Here is a 27,709-nt window from a genome sequence, read left to right as displayed (position 1 = left end):
TTCAGTAACACATTTCCACTGCAGGTCAGCTGGGTCCCAGATTGATTGAAGCCTGACTGGTAGATTAAATTCAATGTCTTGTTCCTGTTTGAACTTTATATTATGCACAATCTGATATGACTGGAACTCCCAAAATACAAATTAATTATTGATTTGAAACATTATGGTTAATAATGACCCTACTGTTAAAGTCTCTTCTTTGCCCTCATTCATATTTCTTTTTATGCTATGTTTCCCCTGATTTATATTGTATGGAAAAACAGCGTAAACAATGATCAGATATTTCCATTCTATCCTTGACACATATCCCATCTTAGGTGAGCCAACCATAAGAATCACAAGCAGTTGAAAATTGTAATAATATTTTGATGTTCATTATTCTAAGAATGTTCTGTATGTAAAGCATGAGCCACAGCTTAAGCATTGGTGTGAAAATTACGTGTGAAATCCCCAGTGGATGTGTATCATCCTATTGGGTTCATATCACTGTCTACATTATACGGCATCTGAATCTGATTTTAAAGTGGTCAGTTTTGAAATTTAATTGTGTCATATTTAACTCTTTCGATGGCGTGGACATTTTCTGACTCAACAATTCAACTAATACAGAATTACCACAAGAAGGAAGCTCTGACCATATTATTATGTGCTCAAGAGCAGGGCTTTCTTCTGGCTGGCTTAGGAGGGGCTCAGTATTTGATCTGATTGAAAGAACAGAATGGTTTGTTGCATCATGTTACATTTCACTTCTGTTTGCCTCTGTTCTTAGTTCCGTGCAACAGAATCTGTCCCATTTCAGTAATTAATGATATCTCGGTGTGGTTGATTGAAGTGGCAGAAAAGCAAGCTTTGAGTCGCCATGTGATGATTAACATACATGCTGCAAGAATAAATTGCCAGAAACATGAAAGCAATGTGGAAAAGGGCTTCCTGTTAGCAGGATAGGAATTGCTAAACTAGAAATCTGTGATCGGTTGCTTCTGAGAAATTATCATCAGAATTTATTTAATCTGAAAGATTCCCAACTCCTCCTGTGCTGTTAATCACAGACTGGAGGAGGACAGAGATCATAATGCTGAGAACTGCTGTTCTGTGCAAGCTGTCGGGTACATCTATTCTCTTAGATCCTATATGCAAAAGGTGGCAACTGTACAATGTTAACTATTAAACACACTGAAAGTTGGTGAAAAGGGCAGAAAATGATTGGGAGTCAGAAAACATTCCTAAGGAACAGCTGCTCTCTAGGTTAATAATAGCTGATTTTTTTGAATTCTTCGTACAGAGTTTGATTATTAGAAGTTCTAAAACGAGCCAATGCTGTATTAGAATTTTTCAAATGCAACTTCAGCTCTTTTCAGGTTCTATGAATTTAAATAAGCATTCCTTTGCCTTTGAAATAAACATTTCTGAGTGGGTGCATGGAATTTGTATGTCTCGGAGTCAATAATGAGGTTGCAATTAATTCTACTAACACAAACCTACGATAAACCAGAAGCATGATGTTGTTAGATGGATTTCTGTACCATTTGAATGGCAAAATCATTCATACTCTGACTATTTCACCATTAGCCATTTATACCTTCATGGCATGTAATTGTCACCAGCTAGGCCAGCATTTATTATCCATCCCTAATTGCTCAGAGGGCAGCTAAGAGTCAACCACATTGCTTAGGGTTGGGTGTCACATGCAGGCCAGACCAGATAAGGATGGCAGCTTCCTTCTCTAATGGGCATCAGTGAAGGATTTGGATAAGGTTTCATGGTCATTGTTAGACTCTTAATTCCAGATTTTTATTGAATTCAAATTCTATGATCTGCAATGGTGTGATTTGAACCTGGGTCCGAGAGTATTACCAGGGTCTCTGGATTAACAGTCTGGCAGTAACGCTACTTGGTCATGACCTCCAGCTCCCTGCCCTTTCTGGAATTAATCTTGGACCATCCTGCCTTGTTGCTAACTGAGACTCTTAAGTGATTAATGAATGACCAGTTAAGCGCCTTTCCAGCTTTTGCTGCAGTTATTTTGACTCCATGTGTGATAAGAAAGGGTTGGTCAACTTGCTTAACCAGTGCGGGCATCTTTAGTTTTAACATGCAGGTTCAGTTAAGAAGGCAGATGAAATGTTAGCGTTCATTTCAAGAGGGCATGAATACAAGAGCAAAGATATAATGTTGAGGCAGTATGAGGCTCTGGTCAGACTGCTTTGGAATATTGTGAGCAGTTTTGGGCCTTGTATCTGAGGAGGAATATACTGGTCCTGGAAGAGGTTTCCAGAAATAATTCTGGGGATGAAGGGCTTGTCATATGAGGAGTAGCTGAGGACTCTGGGTCTGTACTCTATGGAGTTTAAAAGGATGAGGGGGAATCTAATTGAAACTTACACAATATTGAGAGGCCTGGATAGAGTGGACATGGAGATGATGTTTCCCCTAGTAGGAAAAACTAGGACCCAAGAGTACATGCTCAGAATGAAGAGACAACTCTTTAGAACTGAGATGAGGAGGAATCTCCTCAACCAGAGAATGGCGAATCTGTGAAACTCATTGCCTCAGAAGACACTGGAGGCCAAGCAATTGAGTGCATTTAAGACTGAGATAGATAGGTTCTTGATTAGTAACGGGATCAAAGGTCATGGGGAGAAGGCAGGAGAATGAAGTTAAGAAACATATAAGCCAGGATCAAATAATGAAGCAGAATCATTGGGCAATTCTGCTCCTATATCTTGCGGTCTTACCATTTTATTGTTAAACCCTGTAGCATCTCGTGATTTTTTTTTTCAGTGAAAGATCACTTTGTTAAAACTAAAACAAAAAAAAACAAATTGGATCTGTCAAGCCAGATTTATCTTGGGATCTGACATGCCCGGTGATAGCATCAGCTGGGATCATATAGTAAGAAAATATAGAGATGGTGGAAAATGTCAGGCAAAGAGGAAAGAACAAAGCATATTATCCGGAAGGAAGGACAGAAGTGATTAGCTGGCGAAGACTGGTGATGCAAGGCAAAATTGTGGACAAATAAAGAAACAGAAGGTGGGTTTAGAGGAGATGGAATTGATTTATGGTGAAACCATGAGAATAATATTGTTTTGAATCAGATTAAGGATTTTGAGCTCAATTTGACGTTATACACAGATGGGTTCAATACGAGTAAATTGCCAGAATATGGAGCGATTTAAAATTTATATGTTGAAGTTTTACTAAGAGCCAAACAGGTTGACTTCTCTCTTGCTAGTGCTTGATTGAAAAACAAACTGTGTTTTATCCGTAGCTCAATGTAAAACAGACTAACAGCAGCTGAGAAGTTGATGTGGCAGTGGCTGTTACCCCACATGCATGGATGTTATGAGGAGAAGAAACTTGCAGATGCAATGCAAGAGGGCTGAAGATTGCGCCTCAAATACATAATTGTTGCCATGAAAATTGAAGTTAGCATTTTGCAAGCACCTAGAATAGTAGGTATATCTGGAAATGTCACAGTCGTCTTTTCTGATAATTTGAATTAGGTGAAGGAGCAAATTTAGAAATGGTTGACTATCATTTGCGTGCCGAAATAGGTTGTAGTTTTGGGTTTGGTTCATGTGTTCATATAGTTACACTAGACATGACCATATCTGTTCCTTTTTGTTATCAACCTCTACAGTAGAATGACATACTCGTAATATGCCCAATAAAGCCATTTTGATAGCAATAAAGTGTCTAAATTTGAAAGGAAGACACACAGTTAGTAAGCATATGATAAAAGGAGGAGTGGGGTCATTTAGAGATTTAAAAAGATTCCTGCATGGAATTAGAGAGCACAGCTGAGTTACTTTGTATCTGACTTCATCAAGGAGAAAGGCATCACCACAGTTAACGTGAAAATGGAGGCAATTAAAACATTAGGTGAGCTAAAAATTGACGAACAAGTATTAGTTTGGGTATTGTATTTGAGGTTAGAGACAGCAGAACCAGATGACATGCATCCAAAGAGATTGAAGGACGGCAAAGAGGAATATGCAGAAGGAATGGCCATACAGTTCCAGCTCAGCTTGGATACAGGGTTGGTGCTACAGCACTGAGTAACAGCAAATGGTTACGCCATGGCGCCCTTTTTATAAATAAGGACTAGCCCAGCAACTACTAGCCAGCTAATTTAACCCAGTGGTCAGAAAACTTTCCAGAATAATAATTAACTGCCATTTGAGAAATGTGGATTATTGAGGAAAGCCAGCATGGACTTGTTATGGACTGACCTTTCTTAATTGATTTGATTACCCACATTATTTTAATGAGGCAATTAAAGGTAATGTAGTCCATATGGACTTCCAACATAATGTTTAATAAACTACACGTAAAGTGGCTTGTCAGCAAAATTAAAGCCTATAGAATAATAGGAAACTAGCAGCACAGATAAAGAATCCCTACCGTGTGGAAGCAGGCTATTCGACCTATTGAGTCTACGCTGACCCTCTGAAGGGCATCCCACCCAGATGCATTCCCTCTACCCTATCTCCCTGCATCTCCCATGGCTAATCCACCTACCCTGCACATCTGTGGACACTGTGGGCAATTTAGCATGGCTAAACCCCCTGACCTGCTCATCTTTGGACTGTGGGAGGAACCTGAAGCACCCAGAGAATGTGCAAACTCCACATAGACAGTTACCCAAGAGTGGAATCAAACCCGAGTCCCTGGTGCAGCAAGCTAGCAGTGCTAACCACTGTGCAACCATGCTTTGCCAATATAGGGGTTATAAGAAACCGCATAATGGTGAATAATTCTTTTTCAGACTGCATTGGTATACACCTAGGTTCCCCTGGATTGGTTTTGGGACCTTTCATTTTTATATATGGGTGTTCAAAGCATATTTACAAAATTTACACAGATAACACTGAACAATGAGGAGGAACTGAAGGTTTTCAAGAGGGTGTAGACATGCTGGTCAAATGGAAGAAAATGGTGAGTAATATTCGTTACAGATAATGTTTCTGACTGATGTGAAACATGTTGGTAAGAAAAGTAAGAAGAGACAAATGTAAATAAAAGATAATTCTAAAGGGGGTGCAGGAGCAAGTTGCTGGTGTATGTACATAAGACGTAGTGGGTTTCGGGGCAGGTATAAACAAGGGAAGTAATACAAAGGAAAATAAGTAATGTCAAATCTTTATCATTGGTAAGGCCTGGTTTGGAGTATTGTGTCAATTTCTGGCACCTTTTAGGAAAGATGTGAAGGTATTCACGAGGATGCAGAGAATATTTACTAAATGGTTCTAGAGATTAGAAGCTTCAGCTTATGTAAATGGCTGCCTCCTAATAGAGGAGAAGATGGAGAGCAGATTTGACAGAGATATTCAAAATCAGGAGGTGTCTGAACAGAGAAGATAGGGAGAAACCATTTGGTGAAGTGCTGAGAGCCACAACTTTCAACTTAATATCAAATGTACTAAAGAATTATAACATTTAAGAGGCACCTGGATGGGTATATGAATAAGAAAGGTTTAGAGGGATGTGGGCCAAATGCTGGCAAATAAGTCAAGGTCTATGACTTTACAAATCACAAAGAAGAACTAACAGTGATTAAGATTTAGAATGTATTGCCTTGGAGATCCAGTTTAATTGTGGCTTTCAGAAGGGAATTGGGTAATGGTCTGGAGAGCTACTTGTATAGCTAGGAGGATTATGCAGGGGAGCAGACCTAGCCTTAGTTGAGTTCATGTTGCAAAGCACAGGCACAGACATGACAGGCTAAATGGTCTCCTTCAGAGTGTAAGTGCTCTAGGATTATGTGATACGGTATCAAGAATGCCTTATTTCATTTTGTCTGATTAAACCTGTGAAAACAAGAAGCCTTGATAGAAACTGCAGCCTAAATATAGATATGACTGTGTATCTAGCCAGCTGTTGTGTAAGATTCATGCATGGTGTGCAGACAGCAGAAAGGAGCTGCCCTTCACCAAAGAATATTTGCTTTCTCACATCCTAATAAGTATCCGAATAATCTTACACTATTCTTGTCCAGGTAAATGTTTTTTTTGATGTGAAACTGGAATGTTTCTTCCCTACTTACATTGCTTAATAAATGCAAAACAGCAAAATGCAAAACAGCATTATGTCATACTGTTTCATGTTCCTTCCTGGTGATATAATTCTGCACCTCACCTAATTCTCATGTTTTAACATGGGTGATTAAAAAGATTGTTGTCTCTGATTCTGCAAAGTAAGTATAGAAGGGAAGAGATCAACATGTGTTCTATTTTACATGGGTAATATATTTATTATTATAGATGGTTTCATCAAAGTAATTTGAAATAAATTATCGTAAATAGGATCATAGAATCACAATTATTACAATGCAGAAGAGGTCATTTGGCCCATAATGCCCCATGTTGAGTTCTATTTCCTACTGCTAATCACCTGCATTTTCCCCATTACCCTGCTGACCATTTCTGTTAAAATAATTATCCAGTGCCATGTGTCATGGCCTCACTTGAGCCTGCCTCCACCACATTTCCAGGCAATGCATTCCATACCCTAACTGCTCACCTGTGAATTTTTTTTTTCTCACATCACCTTTGCTTCTTATGCACATCACTTTATATCTATGCATTCTTCTTCCTGCCTCTCAGCTGTTAGGTGTGGGTTTATAGCACAATGGTAGCATGTATGCCACCAGATCAGAAAGCTGCATGTTCAGATCACATCAGGCTCAGTGTTTGATGGCACCTCAATTCCCTGGACCTTATTGAGGTGGCATGGTGGCTCACTGGTTAGCACTGTTGCCTCACAACGTCAGGGACCTGGTTCAGTTCCGGCCTCAGGCGACTGTCTGTGTGAAGTTTGCACATTCTCCCCCAGTCTGGGTTTCCTTCGGGTGCTCCGGTTTCCTCCCACAGTCCAAAGATGTGCAGGTTAGGTGGATTGGCTATGCTAAATTGCCTGTCGTGTCCACAGATGTGCAGGCTAGGTGGGTTAGCCTTGGGAAATGCAGGGTTACAGGGATAACATAGGAAGGTGGGTCTGGTTGTGACGATGTACGGAGGGTTGGTGTGGACTGAATAGGCCAAAAAGCCTGCTTCCACACTCTAGTGATTCTGTCATTCCAGTCTACCTGCCTGCTTATGATTTTTAAAACCTGTATCAAATCTTCTCTTAGTCTTCTTCAATCCAAGGAGAACCGTCCCAACATCTTCAATCAATCCTCATACATAGAACATAGAACAATACAGCGCAGAACAGGCCCTTCAGCCCTCGATGTTGCGCTTACCTGTGAACTAATCTAAACTCCTCCCCCACACTAGTCCATCATTATCCATATGTTTATCCAAGGACTGTTTAATTGCCCCTAATGTGGCTGAGTTAACTACATTGGCAGGCTGGGCGTTCCACACCCTTACCACTCTGATCTTCTGAGTGTTTTCCCAGTACTGTTTAAAACTCACATATGCCCATCATTCTGAAAGCGAGAGCCTTCATGGCCACGTGAATTCACTCATTGTTTTCCTGTATCTAAAGACAAGAGAAATGTAGAAACTAGGACCAGAAGCGATTGATTAGACAACTCAAACCAATTCACCATGTGATGAGATCTTGGATGATCTGATGGTGGGTTCAAATAAACATTCCTCCCCACCCCTTATAATGTTAGTGCAGCATTCTTAGTCAAGAATCTGTTTGCCTTTGCCTTAAGAATATTCAATGACTTATCCACTTAAGCTGGATAAGAGCTCCACAAACACACTGTCCTTTGAGATGGTTAAAAAAGACACCATTTTTTTAAACTACGATGCTCTTCAGTTTTACTTACCTGAAGCTTTTTATTCTTGTAACCATTCTTGTGATTAAATGTGTACCAATTAGGTGATTTTTGATAGCAGTTTGAACTACATCTGAGAGAGAGCTGGTTTTTGATGTCGGTTGATAAACTACAAATTGGTTAACACTTGTACCTGTTACTGTTAAAACTAGTACTCTTTAGAAGCCCCATTTAGTTCCTACATTGTCTTGTACAAACATTGCATTTACCCACTATAGACTATCAGTATAATGTACTGCAAACTATTTGTCATTTTCAATTAATAGATTGTTCCGAAGAGTACAGTTACTGCCTTCAATTGTCACCTGACTCCTCCTTGGAGAAATGGACTGTGTTCTCTGATTAGCTGACCCCCAGGAAGTTGCTGTCCGTTGTTGTGCTATTTCATCACTTTTCCCATCATTCTTCATTTTCAGTTAGAATTCAATCTGTAATGTTAAATATCCTAGAAATTTAAATCATATAATGCTGTTAAATGTTAGTTCTTGCTCCCATTGTAGCCTTTTTTATAGTGGTTTTGAAACGAGTATCAATAACCAAATCTCACGTGTGCAAAATAAATTGTTTTGATTTGTTATTTTGATTTTCTTTTACTGAAGACTATTGAACCAGTAAAGTAAGAAATGTATTGACCATTTTTATGTAATGCTCAAAAGCAAATATTGCACAATGCTCGTCTAAGAAATCATAAATTGAGAGGTTATTGTCTGGAACATAATTGACAGTAAAACAGAATGAGTCAAAAAATTCCTGACTAAGTTTCACTTACTTTCTGTCGTCATCATATCCTTGTGGCCATGTTCACTGTAATCATAGATATGGGATTTGCAAGTCCATTGCTAATACATGGCTAACATGGTATTGGTCTGTACTTCTCGTGTATATGTAACAAGTTTTCATTGAAAATTGAGGATGCCTTTCTGAAAAATGCAACTATAAGCTTAGTGGAATCAGAGATTTTCCCTTTTCAACCAATGTAAAAGCTTGTAGGACCTTTCTTATTAGAATAAAACTATATCCTGCAAAATACATTGTTAAATGAAGTATTTTAAAATGAAGACATTTTAAAACAAAATAAATTTTAAAAAATACCTTCTGGAAGAGGCTGTGAATTGGAAGAAAAGCGGCAATTGAGACGTTACATGCGGGAAGTTAAGGTAGTGGGAAAGCCTCCTCCAAAATAGTGTTAATTGAATTTAGTGAAACCAGAGACTGGGCAGGTGAGCGGCCTACGCACTTTAAAGCGATGGGATTGAACTTGTGAATGTGTATGGACATTGGTGACGTTCTACTTTTGAATTTCTGCTGTTGACAGGTTTCCCAAGTTCTGAGGAACTTGGCACCTTCCTCATGATGAGGACTTTGTGGGCTTGAGGAGGCAAGTGCTTTCACCTTAAGTGCCAGTCAGGCTGAGCTTCAGGTCAGGAATCTGACCACTGACGCCAGAGACTCATTGTCATGTCGAAATATTACATGTGGATGAATACCAATTTGTGGATTTCCTTGATTTTCTGATTGATCTGCTCCCAAAGGTCCTTTGAGTAAAGCCTTGGCCATGTAGCCCCATCAGCCTCAAAATAAATAAACACCCTAGCCCAGGATGTGTGTTATGAAGAAACTTCAGGTTTAGAACTATCAGACAGCAGCCCGTCTGCTGTACATCAATATGAGCAACACACTTCAGTAAGCAAAGTAATGGATGACCCAAAAGTGACTAAAGTTAATGTAGAGACCAAATTATAAACAAAATGGGTGTGTTGATACTCCTAAAACATTCTCCACTTCCTTGCCACCTTCAGTGATTTGTGCTTATATAGTCCTACATCCTCCTACAAACAGTGGGCAGCGCAGGGGTTGTGTTTGCATTGCCAGTACTGAGAGTGATAATTTTATAGAAATTTAACTATTGAGTGCTACTTCTTGAAGTAAATTGGTTCATTTGACCCCCCTGGAAGAGTATTAAAAGGGACTGACCTGATGCTTGCCCCTCTTTTGTGATTGTATCTGTGCCTGGGTATCCCTGCAGAGGGAGCACAGAGCCCACTGATATGCTTGAGACCTTCTGCAACCAATGTGGCAGGGGCTAGAGTGAATTCTTAATCCTGGTAAAGTTATTTCGATTGGATAACCTTGCTTTAAAGTTTGTTTTTTGCTACAGTTTTCTCTTAAGGAGTTGTGAGTTAATTTATTAAGTTGGTTATTACTTGGTTAAGTGATTATACTCCCAAGTCTTTCTGTTCTTGTCCTGCTTTTAGAATTGTACCCTTCATTTCATTTTGTCTTTCCCTGTTCATTCTACCAAAACTTTCCGCTTTGTATTTTTCTACTTTGAATGAGTGGACGTGTGGCAGATAAAACTCAATCAGCCCGCAGCCTCTTGAAGTCAATTGCCACTTTTCTCATAGTTCACAATACTTCCAAGCTTTGTCAGCTGAAAATTTTAAAATTGTGCCATGGATACCTACAATTAGACCATTAATATGGATTTTGAAAATTGCAATTTTCCCAGTTCCTGAGGAAACCCCACAGTTTTTACCTTCTCCCAGTCTTATAAGCAGCTGTTCACCTCAATTCAGTTTCTGTCATAGAGCCAAATTTCTATCCACATTACCACTTTCTCTTTTATCCTATGGGTTTCAACTTTTTAAAGCAGGCACGTGGCACTTCATCGAAAATGCATGTTTGAATTTCATTTCTACCACATGAAATGCATTTCCTTATTGACTATCTCTTAACAACAAAAAACGTGAATCTATGAAAGAAGGAAATCAATGCATTGACCAAAGGAATCCGAGCTGCAGAGGTTTTTATACAAATAAAATACGCCTGAATGTGTAGTTTACATATTTATAAGTGGTAAAATTTCACTGTAATCAAGGCCAGAGCTGTCTGCAATGAAGAGAGAACTACTGCAGAGAGGCAGTCTATCACCTCTGCTATTTCACATTGCCAAGAGTAATTCCAGTGCAATATTCTGTCTGGCTTAAAACGTGCCTGGGGGTATGTTGGAAGTTCTAGACATCTCAAACATTCAATTAACTAGGCAAAGCAGACTATGCAGCATGTCATGTTTAAATGTTTAATAAATAGCAAGTCAGAGAGCAGAAGCATTGAAGTTAGGGAACTGAAATGTAGTCATAAATCAGGGATAGGTAGCAACAGTGCAAGTTGCACATTTTAAAATTTCCAATCAATTATCTCATGCTCCCTCCTGTCACCATTAACTTGTGTCCTAATCATCATGTACTTCAATTACTTAAAATCAAGAGTAATACCAAAATGTTTATTTTACTGCTCTTTAAACAATTTTAATCTATCTGAGGATGACGAATATGAGACATAGTGTTTAATGAATACTCTGCATCTGACTTCATAAAAGAAGGATGATGCACACATGTAACATGTACCAGGTCTATGTACTTGGGGGAAAAATGGATGCTGGTTTATAGCCCTCTCTTCCTTAAAGGGCAAAGATTTCATCTCCAAGACTTTAAGTCGGACAGTCCCACCAGGAGCGGTGACCACTGCTGTCACTGCAACTGCACGAGAGCAGCAAGAAAGGAGGTGGCTTTAGAATGGACAAAACTATTACAAACTCGCCTGGGTGTTGTGTTTGGGGGAGGAGTGTGACAGTGGCGATGGGTTTGGGGGAGGAGTGTGATAGGTGATGAACGAAGCAGGGGACTTTCTGAAGAACTGAACCTAGCTCTGGGCTGATGAGCAAGTCCCTCCTTGTCTCCACACCAGAGTCTGCAACAAAGCTATCAATTTTTACAAGGCGTCCTCCCCATCCCCTCTTTAAAAAAAATAGAAGAGATCCATTACTGACCATTATTTAGCAAGTTGGAAGGTTCAATCAATTCCTGGATATTTTTACCTTCCCTACCACTAAGAAAACATCCTGCATTTCACTTCCCTGCTTGCTCTCGTAATTATATGTTGTCACCTACCCTACACCCTTTGCCATTACTCAGCTTGATAGCCTTCATTGTCCAGACTTCCATCCTCTTGCTCCCATTTCTGTTATTGCAAGTGTATCTTATATACTTTTTACGTTGTTACCATATGCAACTTTCTTTGTCTCTCCCTGCTCCCCCCAACCATTCCCTACTGTAGCCTAGAGTACGCTTACTGTCATTTCCCCAAGTGTGTTCAGGGAGCCAATTTTAGCTTCTTTTAAAATGCTTAGCTAAATAGATAACGCATAATCAATATTTTAATGCACTTACAACCAGTGCGGAGGTCTTGGTCACAAGCTCAGCTTTTCAAATTGATACCTAACAATTTCCTTTACTGACAACACATTCACAGTACATTAAGAAAATGTATGTCATTTACACTAAATGCAATTCATAAATTTATTTTTAAACACAAAAAGCTGAAGGTTGAGTGTATGATAGACTTTCTTAACCTGTAATGATTGCTTTATGTATGATTTGGAGGGCTTGTATATTCATCATTAACATACGTTATTGAAAATTTTGTTGGATGTAAGCATGTTTTGCTCAAAAAAAAAGCAGACTGCATATTTGTCATGGAAATCAGTGCAGCCACTAATTTTCTGGTAATTAAAGTTAACAGCCATGGGGTTCTGAGCCAGGAACATTAATTCTAAAATTTACTGTACAATATCATAACAATCAAGATTGTTCCTTATGAAGTGATTTAATGTAGCTTGATAAAATAATGCAGTAATTCATCATGTTCACTAACGTGCGAGCTGTTGGATTCCATTGCAAGTTTGGAATATTTGGGTTTCTCTTTTGACTGCATTCATATTCTTTGCTTTGGTAAATCTGAGTAAATTTTTCGTTCTTCCTTCGAAAACATTATTTTTCCTAGCTAAATGGTGTAAAGCACTTGGGTATATTCACATATTTCTGTTTGTATGTTTGTCAGGTTTACAGAGAAGTTAGAAATATTTGTCAATTTAATTCACAATTTACGTTGCCTCCTGAAAAATTTACTAGAAGGTATCAATATAGATGTTGTAAATTGCTTCATCAGAGCTTGTACTACATAGGTGTTTATAACTATTTCCCTTTATTCATTACTTTGCTCAGTGGGTGATAAAAATTTTCTGTTAATCAGTTATTTTACAAAGTGTCTGATAGTTAAAGCAGTAAGTCAAAGTAGAGTGCATAGAAATTGTTGGTTGGTTGATTGATTTATTGTGTGTAATACAGTGAAAATCTTTGTTTAAGAGCAGTGCAGGCAGATCACAGCAAACAAGGGATGTACAGATCAAAAAGACTTAGAGGCATACAGGTTGCATTGCAGGTTACTTTATTTGAGGCTAGAGTTCATCAATAGTCTGATAATGGCCAGAAAGGAGCTGTTCCTGAGCCTGCTCGTATGTGTGTTCAGGCTTCTGTAACTTCTGCCTGACGAAAGCAATTGTAGGACATCATTACCGGGGCGGGCGGGGGGGTGGGGCTTGATGTTGGCCACCTTTCTGCGGCAACAAGGCATGTGATGGAAGGTTGGCTTCCGTGATGGTCTAGGCTGTACACACCATCTTCTGTAGTTTCTTACAGTCCTGGGGGCAGAGCAGTTACCATACCGGGCCATTATGCACTCAGACGGTATGCGTTCAATTGTGAGGGACCTTATGGACGTGTCAAATTTCCCGAGCTGCCTGAGGAGGAAGAGGTGTTGGTGTGCCTTCTTGACTGTCACATTTAGGCGGGAAGTCCAAGATAGGTCATTGGTTATTGTTGCTCCAAGGAACTTGATACTCTTCACTTTCTCAACCTCAGTTCTGTTGATGTAGATGTCGAATAGTTTCTGCTTTAGATTCATAATTTGTGGTGTAAGAGGTTGTTAGCTCACAGTGACAAACAAAAAAAGTTTAAAAATGCTCTGTCACTTAGAAGAATGGGCCTTAGTTATACTTTGCAGTAGTAAACGTGTATGCAACAAATATTTTGATAATTAAATACTTAGAACAATTTTGAAAGTTATCTGTTGTAGAACAATTGGATGCATGGTTCTCTGAGAAGTGGTTTAATCAGTCTTTGCTCTAAATGGGTGTACAGATGATTGTGTTTCTTGACTGGGATTTTCATTGTAACCTCCAACTTGTCGATAGTGAGCACTTCCTCTCCTCAAAAAAGACTGTTAGAAGATTGTCGAAAATCTGGCAATTAAACATTTTCATTTGGTGTAATGTTTTAAATATCCACTTTAAGAAATTATGCTGAAATGGTAATCTAGTGTTCCTGTCAATAAACTAGAAATCCAGAAACTAGACTAATGTCAGGGTCATGACTTCAAATTCTACCGTAGCAGATGGTAAAATTTGAATTTTTTAAAAAATCTAAAATTTAAAAAAAGCTGGTTATTTAACCATTGTTGATTATTGTAAAATGCACTGGTAACATGTAGGAAAGGGAATTTGCCATCCTTACCTGATCACATAGGATCCAGGGAGAGCTAGCCAATTGGATACAAAATTGGCTTGATGACAAAAAACAGAGGGTGGTGGTAGAGGGTTGTTGTTCAGATTGGAGACCTGTGACCAGCAGTATGCTGCAAAGATCAGTGTTGGGTCCACTGTTGTTTGTGATTTATATAAATGATTTTGCTGAGAATTTAGGAAGCATGATTAGTAAGTCTGTGGATGACAACAAAATTGGTGCTATAGCGAACAGTGAAGAAGGTTTGAGGAAGGGTAAATTGGGGTCTTAATCAGCTGAGCCAGTGGGCTGAGAAATGGCTGATGGAGTTTAATGCAGATATATGTAAGATTTTATACTTTAATAAGACAAACCAGGGCAGACATTATGCAGTTAATGGAAGAGCCTATGGGAGTGTTGTCGAACAGCAAGTCCTGTGGGTACAAGTACGTAATTTTTTGAATTTGGTGTCACCGGTGGACAGTTTGCTGAAGAAGGTTTTTGGCAAGCTTGCTTTCATTGCTCAGAGCATTGAGTACAGGAGTTGGGATGTCATGTTACAGCTATAAAAGACAATGACATGACAATATGGGAAATTTAAGGCCATATTTGCAGTACTGTGTACAAATCTGGTTGTCCTGCTACAGGAAGTATGTTATTAAACTGGAGAGAGTGAAAAGATGATTTACTAGAATGTTACTGAGTCTGAAGGATTTGATTTGTAAAGAGAGGCTGAAGGGACTGGGACTTCTTTCCATGGAGTATCGGATGCTGAGGGGTGACTTTTAGTAGCATGGATAAGGTGCATAACCAAGGTCTTCATCCCAGGATTGGGAATCCAAAACCGGACAGCATCGGTTTAAGGTGAGAGGGGAAGAATTTGAAAGGAACCTGAGGGGCAGTTTTTTTCACACAGAGGTTGATGTGAATATGGAATGAGCTGCCAGAGGAAGTGGTAGAGGTGGGTACACTTTCATCATTTAAAAGGCATATAGACAGGTATATGAATAGGAAAGGTTTAGACGGATATGGACCAAATGTAGGCAATGGAACTAATTCAGTTCAGGAAGCCTGGTCACAGGGCCTGTTTCAGTGCTATTTGACTCTGTGACTCCATACCCATTGCAATGTGATTGACTCTTAACTGCCCTGTACAAGATTAGGCACAGGCGATAAGCACTTACCTAGTTAGCAAAACCCGCATCCCATGAACAAATAAAAACATGTTTTCAGGCTAGAATTCATTATTGAATTAACTTACCCAAAAAGTTATTACCTGGAAGCAGAAGGCACTCATCCACAAAGCAATACTGGTTTGTGTGCAGAGTCAAATACTGATCAGCTACTTCCAAAGAAAATCTGAGTTGTGATCTACTTTTTAAGGATGCTTTAGCAAAATTTATTTTCTCTTGTTCCAGGGACATTATTTACCTTGAAGGTGCAAATAAACGATCTGGTCACTCGTCATTATCTGGATCAGGTCCTTGTTGATGTCTTTGTTAACTACACAAAAACAAACTCAGCCATCACTGAGAATGGTGGAGGAGTTGTTTTGAAAGTACCTTACAAGCTGGGCCTTACTCTGACTGTTACAGCACGTAAAGGAGGATACCTGCTAGCATCGTTGCCTTGGAAAACTCAAAAAGTGCCAGGTAAACTTTAATTCACCATTTATATTGCCACCTGAACAGTATACTAGAATAGAAATCTCTCTGAATATGTCAAAGGAGATTATCTTTTTATCATCTTTGTCCAATTTTAAATTGTTCTTCCCTTTTCCCGAGTTTTGCTTCACCCTTTTCAGCTAAATTAGCTTCATAATAAAAAAGATGTTTTCTTCAGAGGTATGAGGCATATATACCAGTCCCATTATTGCAGGCCCATTCCTGGAATGTCTTAAATGTAGTCTAGGGATGGCTAAGGAGAAGGAGTAGAATGAATGGCACATAGATTTTTGGCAGCCAACATTAGAACAAGTATAGAGTCCTGTAATACAATTGCTTTCCCACCAGTCCAAATGAGGAAGAGTTTAGATACTAGCTGCCCTGACTCATTTTTGAATCAATTGTCTCTGCTGCTTGTCATAAAATTGGTTATGATTTCAAGGGCCAAAAGAGACTTGCTCACCCTTGACCCTTCAGCCAGTGGTGGGACCATGTGTTTTAGTAGCTTGTGTATTATTGTGAGATGCCACAGTGTGTAACAACTTGTCAAGAATGCATTGACAGAACTTTATTTAATGCTTTTAGCCTTGCTTGTTGCACCGTCTTTGTAGAATCTCCTTAGAAAGTCTTCAGAAAATCTTGGGGCTTTCTTAGGATTTCATTTCCATGTTTTTTATTGTCTGATTCATATACGAGACAGTGAAGAAAGATTTTGTACAGACATTTCATTATGATAATTTATTTGGTGACTCAGGCTTTAGTTTTGGAAAGCATGGTCAAAATGTTTGCCATTTCATTGCATTTTGAAAAGTCAGGATTTCCCAGATTACATTTCATAACCCTGAGAGAGGTCTCCAGTACAATTTTGAGGTTGTGAGCCTGAACAAGTGCTAGCTGTGCATGGTCCTTTTAAATCTCAGAGATGCACCTTATGAACTCTGTGATATTAACAGTTTCCTGCACCCTTCCTTCCCCAAACATCCCCCTACCACAATCTCTTACCTACTCTTCAAGCTGTCACAGCTCTGAGGCCATGGCAGTTTTCAAGCACCAAAGTGGCATCTCTGTGGGAAAATCTTTGGGAAGTACTGGCTTAAGTGTTCCATTAGAAGGGTTGCTCGTTCTACTAAGTTCCTATGTATTAGATTTTTTTTGTTATTTCTACTTTTCAGTTTTTGCGGCTGTAACCCTTTCAATGCTTCCACAAAGTCGAGCAAATCTCTGGTTATTTGAAGACGCAATTTTAATCACAAGTGGAAAAATTGGTAGGTGAAGTAAATCATTGTTTTGGCTGCTTTATTTTTCATGGATTATGTTTTAGCTATTTAATGTTGTTCAAAAAATATATGATGATGGAGAATATTTGGTGCACTTTTGAACTTAAATTTATATCTGTCTTCAAATCTATTTATAAAAATATACAAAACATGACTATTTAACCTCCCGAGATAATCATAGACATAAGGTTATTTTAATGCACTTTCCTCTGAAAACTTCTCCTTTGGATTTGCTATAATGTGGGCACACTATCAATATCTCTTTAAGTTTGATGGTGTCGATCTCTCCTGTGAGTGATCTGAAGGTTTTCTTTTATGGGAATTATCTCTCACTGTCCGAAATGTACTTTAATGACCCAGTAACCCAACTTTAAAGTATCACATCCCTTTGTGATTTGAGTCAGTTCTTTGAAACAATCCACGTGCAAAAGAATCAATCCCTTACGTAGTAGCAAGAGCTAACAAATGAGATGAGGATTTATTCAAATTATTAATGAACTCTATTACAACAGCATCTACACTGAACGATGGTTCTGATCATACTTGCTTAGTTTAAATGGGCAAATCCTGATTTACAAAGGGGTATAAAAGTAGTGGGAAATGCTAAACGGGCCCATTTCAGTGGATCATCTTTGTAATTTAACGGAAATAACTCCTTTTTTATAAAAATCAGCATCCTTTCCATTCCATCTCCTGTTTATTCAACCTTTTTGCATAATTTTACTGCTTGATGGCGTCCTGCTCCAAGAATGCAGCCTATTATGTTAACAACAATTTGTGCAAAATAAGAGATAACAAAGTGTGAGGCTGGATGAACACAGCAGGCCAAGCAGCCTCTCAGGAGCACAAAAGCTGACGTTTCGGGCCTAGACCCTTCATCAGAGAGGGGGATGGGCTGAGGGTTCTGGAATAAATAGGGAGAGAGGGGGAGGCGGACCGAAGATGAGGAGAAAAGAAGATAGGTGGAGAGGAGAGTATAGGTGGAGAGGTAGGGAGGGGATAGGTCAGTCCAGGGAAGACGGCCAGGTCAAGGAGGTGGGACGAGGTTAGTAGGTAGGAAATGGAGGTGCGGCTTGAGGTGGGAGGAAGGGATGGGTGAGAGGAAAAACAGGTTAGGGAAGCGGAGACAGGCTGGGCTGGTTTTGGGATGCACTGTGGGGAGGGGATGAGCTGGGCTGGTTTTGTGATGTGGTGGGGGGAGGGGAAGAACTGGGCTGATTTTGTGATGCAGTGGGGGAAGGGGAGATTTTGAAGCTGGTGAAGTCCACATTGATACCATTGGGCTGCAGGGTTCCCAAGCGGAATATGAGTTGCTGTTCCTGCAACCTTCGGGTGGCATCATTGTGGCACTGCAGGAGGCCCATGATGGACATGTCATCTAAAGCATGGGAGGGGGAGTTAAAATGGTTCGCGACAGGGAGGTGCAGTTGTTTGTTGCAAACCGAGCGGAGGTGTTCTGCAAAGCGGTCCCAAGCCTCTGTTTGGTTTCCCCAATGTAGAGGAAGCCACACCGGGGACAATGGATACAGTCTACCACAGTGGCAGATGTGCAGGTGAACATCTGCTTAATATGGAAAGTCATCTTGGGGCCTGGGATGGGGTGAGGGAGGAGGTGTGGGGGCAAGTGTAGCTCTTCCTGCGGTTGCAGGGGAAGGCGCCAGGAGTGGTGGGGTTGGAGGGGAGTGTGGAGCGGTCAAGGAAGTCACGGAGAGAGTGGTCTCTCCGGAAAGCAGACAAGGGTGGGGATTGAAAAATGTCTTGGGTGGTGGGGTCGGATTGTAGATGGCGGAAGTGTCGGAGGATGATGCGTTGTATCCGGAGGTTGGTGGGGTGGTATGTGAGAGCGAGGGGGATCCTCTTGGGGCGGTTGTGGCGGGGTTGGGGTGTGAGGGATTTGTTGTGGGAAATGTGGGAGACGCGGTCGAGGGCGTTCTCGACCACTGTGGGGAGAAAGTTGCTGTCCTTGAAGAAGGTGGACATCTGGGATGTGCGGGAGTGGAATGCCTCATCCTGGGAGCAGATGCGCTGGAGGCGGAGGAATTGGGAATAGGGGATGGAATTTTTGCAGGAGGGTGGGTGGGAGGAGGTGTATTGTAGGTAGCTGTGGGAGTCAGTGGGCTTGAAATGGACATCAGTTTCTAGCTGGTTACCTGAGATGGAGACTGAGAGGTCTCGGAAGGTGAGGGATGTGTTGGAGATGGCCCAGGTGAACTTGAGGTTGGGGTGGAAGGTGCTGGTGAAGTGGATGAACTGTTCGAGCTCCTCTGGGGAGCAAGAGGCGGCGCCGATACAGTCATCAATGTAACAGAGGAAGAGGTGGGGTTTGGGGCCTGTGTAGGTGCAGAAGAGGGACTGTTCCACGTAACCTACAAAGAGGCAGGCATAGATTGTGCCCATGTAGGTACCCATGACCACCCCCTTTGTCTGTAGGAAGTGGGAGGAATCGAAAGGGAAGTTGTTGAGGGTGAGGACGAGTTCGGCTAGGCGGATGAGGGTGTCGGTGGAGGGGGATTGGTGGGGCCTGTGGGACAGGAAGAAGCGGAGGGCTTTGAGGCCATCTGCATGAGGAATACAGGTGTATAGGGACTGGACGTCCATGGTGAAAATGAGGTGTTGGGGACCAGGGAATTGGAAGATCTGGAGGAGGTGGAGGGCGTGGCTCGTGTCACGGATGTAGGTGCGGGGTTGGAGAACAATGAGGTTGGATGCAGGGGGTGGGAGGTCCCGTGAGGTGATGAGGTCATGGATGGTGTTGGAGATGATGGTTTGGTGCTCGGGGGTGGGGTCATGATCGAGGGGGCGGTAGGAGGTGGTGTCGGAGAGTTGGCGTTTGGCCTCGGCGATTTAGAGGTCAGTGTGCCATACTACCACTGCGCCACCCTTGTCTGCGGGTTTGATGGGGAGGTTGGGATTGGAGCGGAGGGCTGCCCGTTCTGCAGGGGAGAGGTTGGAGTGGGTGAGAGGGGTGGAGAGGTTGAGGCGGTTGATGTCTTGATGGCAGTTGGAGATGAAGAGGTTGAGGGAGGGTAGGAGGCCTGGGCTTGGTGTCCAGGAAGAGGGCTTTGTCTGCGGGTTTGATGGTGAGGTTGGGGTTGGAGCGGAGGGCGCAGTTCTGCAGTTGAGTTAACATAAATGGACTTCTTAGCAATGCGTGTGGATAGTTCTAAAAATATTATTAATAGTTTCTGGTTAAGATGCTGACATTCTTTTAACTTTAACTTTTTTAACTTTAACTAAAGGAATTCCTTTAAATGATCCTCTTGAAAGTTGAGCAAAGTGGGATAGTAAGATGGGAGATAACATAGAGCAAACTGCCGTCCACTTTTGGCATTGTCTGAAATGCCACAAACCTTACTGTGAAAGATTTGTTTCATGTAGTATCTATTAATAGGCAATAGCTCCAAAGGAAATCTGTGAATCAGGATTTGAGATAATAAAATGTGAGGCTGGATGAACACAGCAGGCCCAGCAGCATCTCAGGACCACAAAAGCTGACGTTTCGGGCCTAGACCCTTCATCGGAGAGGGGGATGGGCTGAGGGTTCTGGAATAAATAAGGAGAGAGGGGGAGGCGGACCGAAGATGGAGAGAAAAGAAGATAGGTGGAGAGGAGAGTATAGGTGGGGAGGTAGGGAGGGGATAGGTCATTCCTGGGAAGACAGACAGGTCAAGGAGGTGGGATGAGGTTAGTAGGTAGGAGATGGAGGTGCGGCTTGGGGTGGGAGGAAGGGATGGGTGAGAGGAAGAACAGGTTAGGGAGGCAGAGACAGGCTGGACTGGTTTTGGGATACAGTGTGGGGAGGGGAAGAGCTGGGCTGGTTGTGTGGTGCAGTGGGGGGAGGGGACGAACTGGGCTGGTTTTGGGATGCGGTGGGGGAAGGGGTGATTTTGAAGCTGGTGAAGTCCACATTGATACCATTGGGCTGCAGGGTTCCCAAGCGGAATATGAGTTGCTGTTCCTGCAACCTTCGGGTGGCATCATTGTGGCACTGCAGGAGGCCCATGATGGACATGTCATCTAAAGAATGGGAGGGGGAGTGGAAATGGTTCGTGACTGGGAGGTGCAGTTGTTTATTGCGAACCGAGCAGAGGTGTTCTGCAAAACAGTCCCCAAGCCTCCGCTTGGTTTCCCCAATGTAGAGGAAGCCACACCGGGTACAATGGATACAGGATACCACATTGGCAGATGTACAGCTGAGCCTCTGCTTAATATGGAAAGTCATCTTGGGGCCTGGGATGGGGGTGAGGGAGGAGGTGTGGGGGCAAGTGTAGCATTTCCTGCAATTGCAGGGGATGCACCCATCCCTTCCTCCCACCCCAAGCCGCACCTCCATCTCCTACCTACTAACCTCATCCCACCTCCTTGACCTGTCTGTCTTCCCAGGAATGACCTATCCCCTCCCTACCTCCCCACCTATACTCTGCTCTCCACCTATCTTCTTTTCTCTCCATCTTCGGTCCGCCTCCCCCTCTCTCCCTATTTATTCCAGAACCCTCAGCCCATCCCCCTCTCTGATGAATGGTCTAGGCCCGAAACGTCAGCTTTTGTGGTCCTAGGTGGTGTTGGAGGGCAGTGTGGAGCGAACAAGGGCGTCACGGAGAGAGTGGTCTCTCCGGAAAGCAGACAAGGGTGGGGATGGAAAAATGTCTTGGGTGGTGGGGTCGGATTGTAGATGGCGCAAGTGTCGGAGGATGATGCGTTGTATCCGGAGGTTGGTGGGGTGGTTTGTGAGAACGAGGGGGATCCTCTTTGGGCGGTTGTGGCGTTGGCGGGGTGTGAGCGATGTGTTGCGGGAAATGCGGGAGACGCGGTCAAGGGCGTTCTCGACCACTGTGGGGGGTAAGTTGCGATCCTTGAAGAACTTGGACGTCTCGGATGTGCGGGAGTGGAATGCCTCATCGTGGGAGCAGATGCGGCGGAGGCAGAGGAATTGGGAATAGGGGATGGAATTTTTGCAGGAGGGTGGTTGGGAGGAGGTGTATTCTAGGTATCTGTGGGAGTTGGTGGGCTTGAAGTGGACATCAGTTTCTAGCTGGTTACCTGAGATGGAGACAGGAAGGTGAGGGATGTGCTGGAGATGGCCCAGATGAACTGAAGGTTGGGGTGGAAGGTGTTGGTGAAGTGGATGAACTGTTCGAGCTCCTCTGGGGAGCAAGAGGCGGTACCGATACAGTCATCAATGTAACAGAGCCTGATTCTGATGGGAATTTCAGGAGACGTCAGGAAAAGCATACCTTGGCTCAGAACACCATGCTACCTTGCATATCCACACATACAGAAAATCTGGAAAACTATGATATACAGGTCAGAAAGCTTTTCTACCTAACTGTTTACTTTAGTCCTGAGGATGTAAAGGATGAAGGTTACTTTTAACTGAGATATCCTTATTTAAATCTGTATTTTCTTCAGCCCTTTCAATTAAATTAATATCAATATCTCTTTACCTAAACTGTCAGAATAAAATTCTATTTAATTGCAATACATAAGAGACCCATATCATAACCAGGTTTAAAATGCAGGATTTGTATTCAAAGCCACTTCTTTGCTGCAAAAATACCCATCTGAGTGTTTAAAACAGTGATCTTGGTTGAAAAGGAGCTGGAGAAACGCATTAACCCCGAGAATATGTTGTGAAGCGTGTATATGTTTCAGAAACATTTGCAATGCTTGGTGTAAGCTGGAGGTGCAATTGGGATGTGACCAGTGGGAATTTAAAATTAGTGAAAGCAGCAAGTAAGGTTTGTGTTTTAACAGATGGTGTTGTTACAGGGCTGGGACTTGCATTGAGAAATTAAGCAATCAAATGATATGATTGGCAGACTGCTAAATTTGCAAATAACATAAGCCCTGTTCCACTGTCCTTGTCTGGTTTAAATTGAGTGTGAAATGTCAATTTCAGTCATTTAGTGATATTACGATATGAAGATAGAAAAAGCTCAGCTCGTCCGTCTATCAAGCCAGACAAGTTCATGATGTCTTGGGTCCTCTCTCTATTGAAATAGCCTTAACCAGATCTCATTTGCCACTTCTCACTCTACTGCTACCCACAGCCATACAATCTTCTGAGAGGAAAAGATAAAACATGGTTACGAGGTGGGAGTGGTGTTCTCGAAAATGCTTCTCTCTATCCCCACCCCTCAGGTGATCAAAACTAGACTTGGAGATCATATTTATTTTCCAAAAATATACTTGTAAAATTTGTAGAAGTATAGTGTAAAATATTTAAGATTGAATATTGACAGAGTGTGGCAAAGAATTCAGCCTTCCTTCATGCAGTATGTTCAACTCTAAGTTATTTCACACTGTTATTTACAAGGTGTACTCCATATCAGGCATATAGCCCAAGGGTTGTACGTTTTTTGGTCCCTGGGTGTATTATGCCTGAAAGGTGCAGGATCTTTTTCTGTTGTGCCTCTGCTGTAGCTATTCCAAACTTTGTCTGTCCCTCAGGATGCAGTCTTGAACCTTGGAAGGTACCAGTCTGCAATACCCAGTCAGGCACAACCGTTCACATTAGAAAACCGGCAGGTTTCAGGCAGGATTTTCCACTGTGTTGATGGTCCTTCAGCATCAGATGATATTTATTGCGGTATGTCCTTGTGGGAAGCCCGTAATACAGACAGTCCTATGTTCTTAAGCCACTTGAAATGAAAGTTAACAAATACTGCTGTAGAGATAGTAGGAACTGCAGATGCTGGAGAATCTGAGATAACAAGGTCTAGAGCTGGATGAACACAGCAGGCCAAGCAGCATCAGAGGACCAGGAAAGCTGATGTTTTGGCCTAGACCCTTCTTCAGAAAACTGCTGTATCTGTCTTCAGATCTCCTTTGCAAAGACACATTCCAACAGGTTGTGATTGTGGTCTCTCCACCACCATAACTTCCTTGAGGGTAATTTGCAGGTGGGCTGAGGCTCTGATTGTGTAGGGTGCCTATGATGGCAAGTAACATGTATTTGAAAGTTCTGGCAAGGTGGCATTCTGTTGGATAGCTTTGACAGTCTACTGAGTGAAGCAACCGACAGGGCCCATGACCTCGAGGATGTTGCATGTGAACAATTTGCCTAATGACCTTGTTTCCAAAGGTGTTTTTCAGCATAATTCTTTCTGCAAAGGACAGGTAATGCGCTATGGCCCAACTGCTTGGAGCATTTCGCATCAGTGTGGCCAGATCAGCCCTTTATAACACTAAGGAGAAGTAGAACCTCAGTAGTTAATGGCCCGTGGTGTTTGGAAATCGATAGCTTCAAGTGTCCGCACACAATGACTAGTGGAATGAGGGTGATGCTGGGTATGTTTCTATCCCCTCATCATTTAGAGGTTTCTGCATTAACCAGGCAAATAGCTTCAGTTAATTCACATACCTGCCATTTGATACAGCCTCTGTCCTGGCCTCAAACCAATCTAGCTGATTTTCATAGTTTTCAGAGTGAGAATAAAAAATCCAGCTATGCATTCCAGAGGTACACAACCCTCTAGAAAAATACGAGCCTTCTAACATCTAGCTTATACCTATTTGCATGTAGATTAAATACATTGTATCCTTTTGATTCTTCCAAATTCCAGGGGATGTGACGAAGCTGAGGAGTGGTGAAATCACTAGACTGTAATTCAAGGATTGGATTAATGCTCAGGGACATACATTCAAATGCCATCATGGAAACTGGTAGAATTTAAATAGAATGAATAAATCTGAAATCTAATCTCAGTTATGGTGCCATGAAGATATTATTGTCGAAAAAAAACCATCTAGCTCTTAAATGCCTTTTGGGGAAGAAAATATGTTGCCCATACCTTATCCAACCTGTTTGTGACTCCAGACCCCTGGTAATGTAGTTGGCTCTTAACTGCCCTCTGAAATGGCCTATCAAACCACTCCTTTCAAGAGCCAGTATTAATGGGCAATAAATGATATTCTTGTCATGAACATCCATATCCCATGCAAGTACAATAAAAACAAATAGATCAGTTAGTTCCATGTCTAATGGGGGAAAGTGTTAAAATCAATCATGAATGAGGTTATAGCAGGGCGCTTGGAAGGATTCACTGTAATTGGGAAGAATCAGCATGGCTTTGTCAAAGGTAATCCTATTTAACTAATTCATGGGATTTTTAAAAAGGCATAACATGTACTGTGGAGAAAGGGGATTCCGTTGATATTTTGTGCTTAGATTTTCAGAACAATGTTGACAACGTTTCACTTCAAGGATTATTGCACAAAGCAAGAATTCATGGTGTGGAGAATAATATTCCAATACGGATAGAAGATTGGCTAGCTGGTGGGCAGAAAGCAGTATGCTGAATGGATCTTTTTCAGATTGACAATGCGTACAAGAAGGGCCCAACAGGAGTCTCCTTCAATTTTATACAATTTGTATCATGACTTCACAAGGGTTTAAAGGCATGGTAGCTAAATTTGCAGTTGCACAAAGATCGAGAGCAAAATATATTGCGAAGATGATGTAACAAAGATGCTGACCGATTATAGACAGGTTACATGTGTGGACAACAATCTGTTAGATGGAATATTATGTGTGAAAAAGTGGATTTATTCACTTTGGTGGGAAGAATAAATAAGCAGAGAACGGTTGCAGAATTCTGAGATGCAGAGGGATCCAGATGTTCTGGTGTACGTGCTACAAACAGGATGCAGTTACAGTAAGTGATTAATATCATTATTAGAATACTCTCCTTTATTGTGAAGAAACTAATGTAAAAATAAGGTTGTTTTATACAGGTCATAGTTGAGACCAATATCGTGTGCAGTTTTGGTCTGATTTAAATAAGGATGTAAATCTGTTGAAAAGAGTTCAGAGAAGGTTTCCTAGATTGATACCAGGACCGACAGGTTGTTTTATGTGGAAAAAATGGTCAGGCTAGGCTTGTTTTCACTGGAGTGTGGAAATGGGAGGGGTGATTTGGTTGAAATGTATAAGATCCTGAATGATTTTTACAAAGTGGACATAGAAAGGATGCTTTCTTGTGGGTGAATTTGGGAAGCACTGTTTTAAGATTGGAAATCACCTTTTTAGGTCAGAGATGAGGGGAACATCTTCTGAGGGTTGTGTAACTCTGGGGTCTTGGTGGGCAAGGGAATCGATGGTAGATGGAAGTGTACAATTCTGAACAAACATCAGCTGTGGTCTTATTGAATGGCAGACTAGCTTTGAAGGGCCAAATGGCCTCTTTCTGCTCCCAATTCATATATTTGTATCAGAAGGCAACCAACCTTTTCATTATTTTGTGGTACTTTAAGATAGTTTTGAATTTTTTGAGAAGATTTGAGGCTTGGGTTGTGGACTTTATTGCAGTGCTAATGTGTTTGTTTGCAGATGTTTAGTCACCCTGCTAGGTAACATCATCAATGCGCCTCCGGTGGAGCATTGGTGTTCTATTCTGGTGAGCAAGTCAACAGGATAGTTTTGACTTTTTTTTTGTTTTTGCAAATTGTAGGTTGTCAAGTTGAAAGTTGATGTAGAACTTTAGTCATCAATATTAAGATGTTGAAGTCAGTAGGAAGAAGGCTGATGTTGAATCAGAAATTGTAGATTGTAGGGATATTGAATCCTGAGATGTCAACTGATATTATGAATTTCAGGGTAATATCTCACAAGATGTGCAATTTCTTGACAATTTGACTGTGATATGTCCTTTCTCCCAGAATAGTCAGTCATTGTTTAAAAGAAAACATTTTTCATACTGTGCCACTCCCAGTGTTCCAGTGCCATAAATCAGATATGCAGCTGTAATTCTGGCATGTCTCAAGCTATGAACTTTCAGTCTCATTATATAGTACTAAAGTCAAGATTCCAACAGGGTTATTGCGGAAAAGTCTGCAAACCTGTACAAGCAACATGTTCATATTGTGCAAGTCTATACCTTTAAGTGGCTCAATATAATTTCATATTTACCAAGTATTTTGTACTTTCATTCAAAATGGTATTTTTCATGTATGTAACATTGTGTGCCAGTTTCCTGATACTTAAAGCTATTAGTGAGCATATCTTACTACCAAATAGAATAATGTCACCTAATTCTACAGGATACTCCAGATCAGGCTGCTGATTGCCTTCCATTTGTAATGAACATTCTTGTGTTTTTGAGATGATCGAAGGTATCCTAGTGTCCAGTTTCCAAAGGGATTGCTGAGACTACCGAAGAACACCTATGTTTCTAACCTAACAGCCTATCTCACAGCTCCACAACCTCCCTGGGGAACAGACAACTTTATCCATACAATGGGAACCTTAATGAACAAATCAAGTAAGAGAGTCTTTTCTTGCAAGTGTCACATTTCATCTTGTTATTCTGTGTTTTATTATAGTTGTGGTACTTCTAATACATCCCACTGTAAAGTGTCCAGTTCCTGCACAGTGACATACTTGAAGGAGGGAGATCGCTGTGTGGGAAAATTGTTCTGGTTACTATCATAGATATGTGAACTATGAGGAGACCAGTAATAAACTTGAAGAGGGCCTAGATATTAACTAGTAAATATTAACTTGTTCGCAACAGGAGTATTGTATATATTTCCAGATATCATACTTGAGGAAGGATATAAAGGCACTGAATAAAG

General features: G+C 41.4%; 1 protein-coding gene across 1 annotated transcript in view; it reads left to right on the top strand.

Moving 5' to 3' along the window:
• Window positions 1–3,863: 3,863 nt before the first annotated feature.
• Window positions 3,864–27,709, top strand: part of fam171b (family with sequence similarity 171 member B) — a 53,102-nt gene continuing 29,256 nt past the window's right edge. Inside the window, exons 1-5 of the mRNA XM_059647648.1 lie at window positions 3,864–4,042; window positions 12,695–12,785; window positions 15,587–15,845; window positions 17,030–17,122; window positions 27,238–27,396. Of these exons, the coding sequence (XP_059503631.1) occupies window positions 3,864–4,042; window positions 12,695–12,785; window positions 15,587–15,845; window positions 17,030–17,122; window positions 27,238–27,396 (781 nt within the window). The remainder of the gene's footprint in view (window positions 4,043–12,694; window positions 12,786–15,586; window positions 15,846–17,029; window positions 17,123–27,237; window positions 27,397–27,709) is intronic.

The sequence above is a fragment of the Stegostoma tigrinum genome, chromosome 7 (assembly GCF_030684315.1).
Source record: "Stegostoma tigrinum isolate sSteTig4 chromosome 7, sSteTig4.hap1, whole genome shotgun sequence".
Lineage (NCBI taxonomy): Eukaryota > Metazoa > Chordata > Chondrichthyes > Orectolobiformes > Stegostomatidae > Stegostoma > Stegostoma tigrinum.
Note: the sequence above shows the minus strand (reverse complement) of the source record. Positions and strands in the feature narration are given on the sequence as shown.